The following is a 10,891-nucleotide window of genomic DNA, read 5'->3' as shown; positions in this document are numbered from 1 at the left end:
TATTCTTGGTGTTTAATAGATGTGCAAGAGGATTGTATGTGAAGCTTTAAGGCAAATACCTGCCTAGAATGATTTAGATGGGAATGATCCCACTTGAGCAGGAGGTTCAAACAGATGAGGGCTCGCTCACTCAACGTATCTATGATTCGGTAATATGCAATACCTTATTTATCATGTAAGGTATTATTATGTATATTATATAGCATGCATAGTGTGTGTGTGTGTGTGTGTGCGCGCGCGCACACATGTGCATGTGCATGGGTGTATCAAATATTTTGCAAAGCTCAGTATCATTGGGCGCATCCCCAAGTATAGTGCACCGCTACGGCAATGTAGCAACAAAAGTTAGCCATGCACCACACACGTGGCGCAGTAACCACCCATATTGCACCATGCTGTAGTACTTCCAAAAGGAAATACTAAAGCATGGCACCGTAGCAACATCGCCATACGGCAATGTGTAGATGCACCCAATATCCACCTTTTACAGGTGGACAAACTGAAGCACAGAGACGTAGAGTGACTCGCCCGGGATCTCAGTAGTCTGTGGCAGAGGTGGAAATGAAGCCCAATTTTCCTGGCTCCCAACCCAGTAGTTGCTGCTGTTCCATACTGTTTCTAAATCCACATTTGCTCCGTTATGTTTAATTAAAGATCTGACACTTTCTGCTGAGCTGGAAATCCAGAGTCGCAGCTGGTGGGGCAGGGAAATCCATCTCCCTGATCCACACTTACCACCTGACAGGAGCAGCTGTGTCTGGGCGGCTGCCATCTCAGCATTTGTGCTGGGGAGGGCTGTCGGGTACGTGTGCTGAAGCAGCTCGTCTGATGAAGCCGGCAGCACCCAATGCTCATTGGGTTGTGGTGTCTCCTGTCTGCTCCCCATAGTGGCTGGAACTTGTGGTCACTCTGTGCTGCGGCGCTCTTCTCTTGGTGGGCTTCCCGCTTCAGGTGATGCCCTGAGCTGGTGCCGATCCCTGTTTAAAACACAGATTAGACAATAGGCATGTAAGGCTGGCAAGTTAAAGGCAGCATCATGAGAGGGTGACCTTGTGTCTTAGGGTCTTTTCCTAACGCAGGAACTGCTATACAGATCCAAGGTACAAGTGAGTTTTAAAAAAAACAGTTTTTCCAAGTCTTAAAGATGGATGCTTTCCCATCCAAAGCCCCAGCTTCTGGAGTCATGACACTACTGGAAGGGCTCAGCTTTCTAAGCAAGTTTCTATACATCCTGGTTGTGGTAAAAGACTTGAAAATGTCACCTGCAGAGGGATCAACACTAGAGGGCAAATAAGAAGAATCTGTTGCAGTACTGTAAAATCGTTTTGATTTTTAAGGCTTGGGCCCAACAGTACTGGGACTTACGGGACTACAGAGCCAGCTCCATACAGTTGCTGTGAGATCACCACCTACTGTATTTACCCGCATAGACACACGTCGCTTCTCCAAAAATTAGCCGTTCAAAATTTGGGGTGCATGTTCAAAGCAAGGAAGCTGATTTTCCCACCAGGGTGCAGCCATGTGGTCACTGGAATGGCTGCTGGGGGCTGTGCTGCCCTTCCTCCCCTTTCCAGGATGCAGGCAAGGAAGGGCAGACTTTATTGCTGACTCTGGCCTTGCAAACTCCACCGCTCAAGCTTTGACACCTCTGTAGCCACTCTTGGAGTGGCAGCAACTTTTGGCTGAGCAGACACAAGCTGCTGCCAATTTGGCAGTGACTGTGATAAGGTTCAAGTCTGAACTGTGAAGCTGACACGAGGGGCCAGGAGCATGCAGCCATCATGCTGTGGCCAGGTGGACTCTGGAAAAACCCTTTGTTGTCTTCACTCCACCTCAAAACAAGGTGCATGTCTTACTGTGGGATGCATGTCATGTGTAAGACAGTGTGTAAGGGCATATGGTATATGTGAAAATACAGTGACACAGGCTGGGGATATTAAAAACAGAATTAAGGTGCTAGTGCTCTGTGATATGCAGAGGCCTAAAAGGCACAGGGAGGGGAAAAGGTCGTTTTTGCAGTGCATCTTGTAGCCTGGCTAACAGGAGCATTTGGCTAACATGACGACAGAGAAGTCCTCTAGGGCTGTACAGAGCAATGGCTTTTTTGAGGAGTCTGAAAACCAGCCGATAGGGTTTTGCAAGTAGGACACCGATTTTAAAGTTGGGCAGAAAAGGTTGCCTTGCGTGTTAAATCATATGGGCTTTTGGATTCATTTCTAAAGAACTTATACAAGGCGGTCTTGGGTATTAGTACCAGATAAACCTGGGTTGCCTCCCTTTTTACAGCAGGTTCACAGAAAAGGCCCTCCAAAGTAGAGATTTTCATGGCCAGTTGTGGTTGGTTATTCACCCCCAGCTGCAGGCCATAATTCCCTGAGGAGGGCTACGCCACACCACGCAAGGGGCACCGTTTTGGTCCCAGTAGGCACTGTGTCATAAAACTCTTCCCAGTATTAACAAATTAAGTCTCAGCACTAGAGCACCCTGTGGTTTTGTATGTGTAAGTCATACATCTCCTTAGGTCTCCTGGGGACTTTGATTTCTTAAGTAGCAATAAATCATGTACACCAATAAAGGATCTAGATACCCAGAGCACTTTAGAAGTACTAATGAATGAAGCCTCCTAAAACCCAGCGGGGGAAGCTTGGTATCATTATCTGAATAGTGCATCTGAGGCACAGAGGTTAAGGTGAAGAGCTGCAAAGATACCGTGGGTACAGGCACCCACGCAGGTGGGTGACACAAGCTGAGCTGTATGCTTGCACCTCTTCACATTAGAAGAGGTCCCCGTTGCCTGGAATATGGATTCCAACCCTCCATTGAATTGTGGAAACTAAAAAAAAAAAAAATTAAGCCTAAATCCTCTCCCCCTTGGGCAGGACGGGGGCTGAGCAGGTATGCAAGGAGATGACAAGAGAACTCATTCCCCTGATCCAAGGGTCTTCTTTTAAAGCTACTCCCATGAAGCTATGTTGGCCTGTAAGCAGCTCATGACTACCACGACCATGACCATGACTACTACCACTACCACTACTGATGCCTCTAGGCATCTGACTCCCATTCCAGAGTCTGACTTCACCTTTTCTGGTGCTGGGAGAGCCTCTGCACCCCGAGTAGAGGGGGCTGGATGGATCCCTAGGGAACCAGGCACAGAAACAAGCTCATGGTGACGGCAATGGTGGTCTTCCACATGGGGCATAGTAACACAACCAAATGCTTAGCTCTGGTGGACGCCTACCGTAGGCAGGGTTAAGATCCCTTCCACCTCCCCAGCAGATCTTTCTCTTCTGAGCTGCCACGCTATTCCCCCCCCACTCTAACTTCATTTGTTTTGATTTCCTCCCAGGTTCCTTCTTTCCATCCCTGAAGCCGTCAGACATGGTCTTCAAAGTCATCTTCTGGCTGGGGTACTTCAACAGCTGTGTGAACCCTCTCATCTACCCTTGCTCGAGCAAGGAGTTCAAGAGAGCTTTCATCCGGTTGCTCAAGTGCCAGTGCCGCCGGAGACGGCGGCCGCTTTGGAGGGTGTACGACCACCACTGGCGGGGAGCCTCCATGAGCAGCTCTGGGCGGGATTCAGACCCGGACATGAAGCCCAGAATTGCCACCTTGAACAGCTCTTTCATATTTCACTCCTCGCCCCAGGAGAGAACCAGTCAGAGGAGAACGCTAAGCTTCAGAGGGTGGAAAATGCCTTTCCAGAAGCCATCCTCCACCCAGCTGAAGGAGAAGATGAACAGCCTCTCCCACAAAATCAGGGGCGGCTCAGGCAAAGGGAGTGTGACCGCAGCTTACAAGACAGAGGTTGAGTCCGTCTCTATAGCGATCCCTAATGACTTCACGGAAACTATTGACTATCAAACGTATGACTTAACGGACTGCTGCGGGCTGAGAGAAACAGATATTTAAAGCCACTGGGACAGCTGTTGGGTCTCTCTCTCTTTTTCCTATGTGCATTACATGGAGTGGGTGAAAGATACTGTCCGTGTGCTTGTCCAGTAGAAGCAACAATCAGGTGTCCCCAGATGCAAACACCACCCACTGAGGTTATGCAGTGCTCTGAGAACAGGGGTTCCTCCTGGGAGGAAACATCTGGAGCTTCAGGAAATTATCAGATCATGCTGCGCGATGGTGAAGGAAGTGGTGGGAGAGTGGGGCTCTTGGGACAGGGTCCGCTCCATCTAGTGTAATAGCACCTTGGTGTCTCCAAGGAGCTGTGCAGCTCACGGAAAAATAGGATGCATCTCGTGCGATAAAAGCATGGCATGATCAAGCCCATTAAGACACCAAGGTTGAATGCAATTCTACTGTCTTAGTGCATCTGCTCATGTTGCTCTTTCAAGGTTGTTTCCAGCAAGGACCAACCTTGCCGACAAGTAACGCCTGACAGAGGTGTTCCTTTAGCTCTAGTGGTAAGAGCTTGTAGGCACATGGAGGAGGGGACTGTAACAAACCCCTAGATCATCAAATTCAGTCCTTCATTAATGCAGGCCACTACATCACATAATCCTGGTCCAGGCGCGATCCCTGCTGTGGACTGTGGTGGCTGCAGTTTACTACCTAAGCATAAACTGGGTTTATGCCTCAATAGTCATTCTTGCACACTGAAACAAATGAGAGCACGGGTCTTTTTTCTAGTCCAAATCTCTGAACTTTACATAGGCACCACTAGCCCTCCTACTGTTGACCACACCCCAGCTCTTCAGCATCAGCACGAGGAAGGCGATGCCAAACATGCCTTTTGATATTGGTCATGCATGGTTCTCCTCTTTCCCTTTCCTCCTCGCACATCTATTTGCCTCTTCCTCCTTCAAGCTGTTCAGGTGTTTGCAGCTGATCTGGGTCAGGATCAGATGCATTGTTCTTGTTCCATTTAAATACAATTCCAACCCAAGACTGCCTGGTTGTACAAGCCGAAGTAGTCGGTAGCCAGCAGCACTCCTCATTTGTGTGGGCAAGGGCACGTTGTTTATTTTGTATTGTGTCTAAAGTGCACAGAGCCAACACGGGATGCCTCTTCCAGGAGGATGCAGTGGCTTCTGGGTACCCAGGCAATGTGGAGAAAGATGATGTGTAACCCTCCAAGAGGGCACTGTCAGTAGCACATCCATACACTGAGTCCCGGCACCAAGTTATGTGTTGCGCTTCCTAGCATATTTGCACTCGGACAATTGGTTTGTCAAACCCTGGCCAGATGTGTATCCTAGATGTTTATTTTATTGAGGTTTTTAGGCAGCTGTGGAGCCCAGGAGGCTCCAAACCAAACCTCCTTCAAGATAAGAAATGGGCCACAAATCTAAAAACTCTGTGGTCCTGGGAAACGTTTAGATCTTAACTCAGTCTCAGTTAACTCAGGCCCACTCTCAAATGCAAGTAAAGAAACAGGAAAACCAGTTCCAGTGTGGAGCCATTATGCCAAATTAGTCCCCAGTGGAAACCCAACAACATCAGCAGAGTCCCACCTGGGATAGAAGTTGGCCCATTGAGCCTCACATGTCTTTCATTACTGGGGCATGGACTAGTTTACGTAGTATTTCTGACTGTCATTTTGTAAAACAAGGAATCTAGCTGCCAGACTCGCAGAGTTAGGAAAACAGGGTGTTATGGTTTTCTCCTGCTTTCTATTTGCTTTGCAACAGAAATTCAATATAAAAAATGTTTAAACAAAAAAAAAAGACATGGGAAGAGAGCCTACTCTAGTGGATACCCAAATGTGATACACGGGGTGGTTCATATCTGAGTTATTGTAACACCTTCCTCCCCTTTTCGCTATGATACTGAACTGGATGAGTTATTGCACAAGCAGTTCTGGGGTTTTTCCGAATCCTTCCCTGCAGAAAGCCAGTAGCATGAAGCAGCACCAGCCAACGCCGCACCCACACCAAGCCTGTCTGCTTTGGGTAGCGTGTGCATTCAGAGAAGGCCGAAGTCCTGGCTCAGCAATGCCAGCTGGTGGACGGTGTTCCCAGCTCAGTTTTGCCATGCCGATGGCAACGTTCCCAATGAGAAGTCTATGGGAAAGGTGTTTTGATTTTCCCAATTATTTGTTCTTGATTCCGGTTCATGAGACACACCCTCCAGTGCTGCTAAAAGAGGCAGATCTGGGAACAGCAGGGCACATCTACATATGCATTAATGCCCAGTGGTTACTGCACACTTAGTTTAGTGCCTGCATTAACAGGTACAGCACTAACTAAATTTGCAGTAACCAGCACTACTGCGCAGTAGCAGCGGCACATGCATTTTAGGTGACAGTAGTGCACAAGAGACTAATTCTAGTATGCATTAGCGCAGGGTTTGCCCACCGCACGAATGTGCAGTAGAACTAGTCTACTGCGCTCAAAGCATCTCATGTAGATGTGCCCACAAAGTAGCTGTTTAGTACTGTAAGAGCCATGTCTGCACATGGTTTGATGTACAAATCTTGGCACAAGGCCATTACTCTTCCTTCCCCTCTCTATTGGGTCCTCGTCCTTGGGGGCAAAATCAGGTCTTGCCATTCATTCAGTGTCTGGCATTCACTCCCAACTCCCTGACTTTTATCTAGAGCAGCTGAAATCCCAGCAGGGTCTCCATCCAAATACTGTCCAATCTGCAGAGCTGCTTAGCTTCTAAGAGCAGGTGCGTTCATTCTAGCATGGGCCATCTCCTGCTCTTACCACACACATGAGATTCCCACTGCCATCAGTGGGAGTTTTCAATTTGCAGTTCTTCTTTAATTAACGCTAACCATTTTGAGCTAAATTCCTCCTGCCAGTAACGTGAATGGACAGACGCCTAATGGGTTAGACTGGGCCTCTCTAAAGCATTGCTCATCCATGCAGTTGGCTATTCCACCCAACCCAAGATAAAGCAGTCGGGTCAGAGAACTGTAAGAAAGCACAATATAGACAAAGCCAGAGCAGTTCATGGTCGCTGGTGCTGGGATCCAGGCATTTTGGGTAGAGCTGTGGAAAAAAGGACAAGGGGGAGTCCCACATATATTGAATGAAACACTGATCGTAGCATGAATGGGGGCACTGTGCCAACTGGAGTAAAGCTTGTGCTAAATGCTTTATACCTTTCTGCTGGTGTAAAAAGGGAGTAGATACATGATGTCAACCCCTACACTAGGGTTCTTACCAGAATCCGGTGTAGCCAGAAAAACACAGCAGTATAAATGAACTGGGGTGGGTGCCACTTGTAGGCAGATGTTATGTACCTTCAGTTATCTCGGAGTAGCTGCGTGCCCTATGGAAACAGGCTGGTACGTGCTCCTTCACCTCCTAAAGCACTAGAACAGCCTCCATATGGCAGCTACTGGTCATCTGTCCACTCAGGACCAGGGTGTAATTTCCAAACCAATGAAAATTAAGCCAGTGTTAGCTTGTCATAGGTCCAGGTCTAGAGGGACATGCATGATATAAAAGATCCTTTCATTCTGCCTTCACCTGCCATTTCACACATATGAGCACACAGTTCACTGACACAGAAGAAAGGTTTTCACCATCATCCGGGGGCGCGTAACCCATTCGGAAGGGACGGCTGGGGGACACGTCTGCCATTAGGAGGACTGGTGCTCCTGGGCAAACGAAAGAAACCACACCCATGGGTAACCCATTTGTGGGCTGCTATTTGGATGCCGCAGTTTGTAGATCCAAGTCATTGTGGGTGCAAGTGCGTAGCTGCTGTAATGTGGGAGTATCCAGTAGGACATTTAGCCATCTGAGTAACTAGCGTGCACCTTGAATATTAATTGCACCTACCACCATAGGGGCCTAGCAAAAGGTTGTATAGATATTTGGCCTCCTTGGATAACATCAAGGGAATGACATGGGTCGCTCCTCACACAGCAAAATGAGACTCCATCCATCCACCAGTCGAGAGGTGTGTGTGTAGCTGTGTCTCTATGTGCCTATAGATAAGTACACTCATATAACGTCATGTCCCCCAATGATAGACATTTCCCTACAAACTAGAGACTTTGCAGTGCTTTCTATCTGTTGCTGGCAAACAGTTTATTGAAGATTTCTTCTTAGTAGCTGAGATCGTTGCTAACCCTTCTGTCTGATCTTTTAAATTAGCTTTTTTTTGGTTTCATTTTTATGTCTTAAAATACTTACGTTTACAGCCTCCGATGCTTTGAAAGCACTTGGTAAAGCAATGCCTGTTTGTTTGGTATTTTATTGATTTTCCCTCTGGGCTCTGTTCAAAGTTGCGGGGGATTTGCCGGGACAAAAGTAGGCATAAGCCTACACACATACACATACATCTCCATTATTTGCTAATTGCAGCTGTGCCAGTGTTTAAATCAAGCCGTTTGGCGAGTCCGCTGAGCATAGACTAGAAATATCTAGACGCATCCACTATAAAAATGGTGTCATAAAACCTGCCAACTGCTGCAGTCGAGTGCATTACAGTTAAATATTTATATTATAGATATAAAATCAGGGATGTACGTTTCCCCCTTGCAAGGATAGTTTGTGCTAAGAATTTGAATCTACCCGAGGAAAGGATTTCAGCAGAGACCTGGGTGTAATCATTCCACCATGCCTTGCCTACTTACGTCAAGCAGTAAACGAAGGAATTTTGAAAGACGGGATTTTCAACCTGAGTCGATGCTGACTTGGATGCATACTGTAGTTACTCGAATCTAAGTCGACCCTGAATTTAAGACGAATGTATAAATTTGTTATCATTTTCCAAGTATCGAATCTAATTTTCAGAGGGCTGTCTTGAATTCATCTCCCTCCCACTGCCCCTTGCCCCCCTCCTCACTTTTTTACCACCGCTGGGACCCCCCCATAGCCTCTTCCCCTCCTCCCTCGTCCCCACATTCTCTGTCCTTTCCCCCTGCTCCCTGCAGTCTCTGCCCCCAGCCCCGCTTACTATCGGCTGCTGCTTTGTCTAGTCCCTCCCTGGAGCATAGCACGTGCAAGCTCAACCCTGGCCGAGCCATGTAGCAGCAAAGGTACTGCTGACTGGCCAGGCAGAGGATGCAGTTTCCCTGTGCTCCAGCCCAGGAGGGAATCCAGCCTGAGCTGGAGCCGAGTTAGGCCGCGGCTCTGACTTAGGCCCAACCCAGGTTCGAGGTCAGAGTTAGAGCCACAGCAGCCACTTGCCTCACCCCATCCACCCCGCTTTGTTCACAAATCTAAGACAAGAGGCGTCTCTGACCCTTGCTGATTGGGGGGGGAGGGATTCGTCTTAGATTTGAGTAAATATCTAATTATAGCTGAGGCTGATCTTATGTCAGGTCTTCAGAAGAGTAGCATCACCATCAGCTGGAAAAGGAGAAGACCCCCCCCCAGCTCCCACAACTTTGCACCAAAGGAAAAGTATTTGAGGCCCTTCTAATTGCTATATGGCCTCGGCCTAATCGTCCCACAACATATTGCTCCCACATCCTCCCTACGGTGGCTTTCCAGCCTCCGTTTCGCATTGCTCTACCTTGCTGCTTTGATGGCCTAATGACAAGGATGGCTGGCAAAACCGATTCAGTCAGCAGACCCTTGTGGCTTCTGTTCCAAGAAGAGAGTTGTACCTCCCCACCACTGAGCTGGACTGAAGTTTGGCAACTTGTCTATTGTTTACAGTGTGTATATAAGTGTACATTTCCTTTAGCAGACATTTGGAGTTTTTTTATGTATAGATTTTTATTTTTCATCCTCAGATGTATTTATTAGCCAGAGTATTTCTGTTCCGTGATCCAAGTTACTTTGAATTTGATGTAAGCGCTATGAAAACTGAATGCACATATTTTTGTTTGTACCAAATACATGCACAATCCTGGCTAGGAGGTACGGTGTTCTTTTTAAGGGGGAGTGACTCGGGTTTACGCAATTTTGGAAATGGCTGGGGGCAGGGGGTCTTGTAGTAAAAAAGAAGATATTTGTAATGGATTTGTTTTCTCAGAAACAGGATTGTTTTCAAGAAAAGTGCGACCAGGAGGGATATAAAATGGGAGTTTGAAAAGAGCCCCGAAATGATCTGAAATGTCAAGGTATCAGAACGAGCCTGCCCTTCCCAAAATGCTAATTGGGGTGTAGGAGATGTGGAGGCCGTTGGGGGGGGGGGGTGATTCTGATCAGCTAACGCCTAGGCACGGCCAAGTGTAAGAAATGGGCTCAGCAAAAATTGCGAGTCCATTTTAATTGGAGTTTTGATTGAACTTTCTGCAGCCAGTGTTTGTTTTCTGTAGGAAATGTCTGGGTTTCTTCAAGCACCAAAATCTTAAAAAGTGAAATAGTGCAGTTGTAAAATGTCACCATAGTGCTTTGCAAGTCCTGTAGTTCAAGGACCTCATGCCCTCGTTACCCTCCATGAACCCAGCAGACTGACTGGCCTACTTGTCCTACAACGCACCAGGGTGCCGTGCATCATGGCAGCCCTATTTGCGTCATAGAAGACGAAGTCCAGCAAAGGAGCCCAGGCCGCAGAAGACAACGCAAACATGAAACAACCAAATTATGACTCCTAAGGTATCATGGTCATATTTTACATCTTGAAATTTTCATTTTTCCGGTAAACTATTTGGCCAAAAACTCAAATTGTGCTGTAAGATAATAATCCCAAATGTTTTACAGTGGTTCCAGGTAAAAACCACGGTCTTAGGGACACTGAAATCTCTCTTTACAATGCAGCCAATGAAACACAACCATAGGCCCTATGACGACTGTTTTACCTTCATAAAATCACAGCTATTCATGATTAATGTGGCTAATAAGCTCAACATTTTTAAAGGGGTCTCCCTTAATTATTTGCCAGTGATTTATGACCCACCCACTGCAATGATTTGCGTGCAGACCTGGCCACCAAGCTAACCCGAGCATCTTAAGGGCTGGTAATATCTTGACATTTGCAGAACTGCCTGTCTCCTTTTGTATGCATGTGAATGAATTGGTATGTATGC

The 10,891-nt window shown here is 47.2% G+C and overlaps 1 protein-coding gene across 1 annotated transcript in view; it reads left to right on the top strand.

Moving 5' to 3' along the window:
• ADRA1D (adrenoceptor alpha 1D) overlaps window positions 1-5,674 on the top strand; it is a gene marked incomplete at its 5' end in the record, with an annotated part of 134,790 nt that extends 129,116 nt beyond the window's left edge. The window contains one exon of the mRNA XM_019525804.1: window positions 3,347-5,674. Coding sequence (XP_019381349.1) covers window positions 3,347-3,909 — 563 coding nt within the window. The remainder of the gene's footprint in view (window positions 1-3,346) is intronic.
• Window positions 5,675-10,891: the final 5,217 nt, after the last annotated feature.

This window comes from Gavialis gangeticus, unplaced genomic scaffold (genome assembly GCF_001723915.1).
Source record: "Gavialis gangeticus isolate Ggan-Ray unplaced genomic scaffold, GavGan_comp1, whole genome shotgun sequence".
NCBI lineage: Eukaryota > Metazoa > Chordata > Crocodylia > Gavialidae > Gavialis > Gavialis gangeticus.
This window is presented reverse-complemented; position numbering and strand designations above follow the sequence as displayed.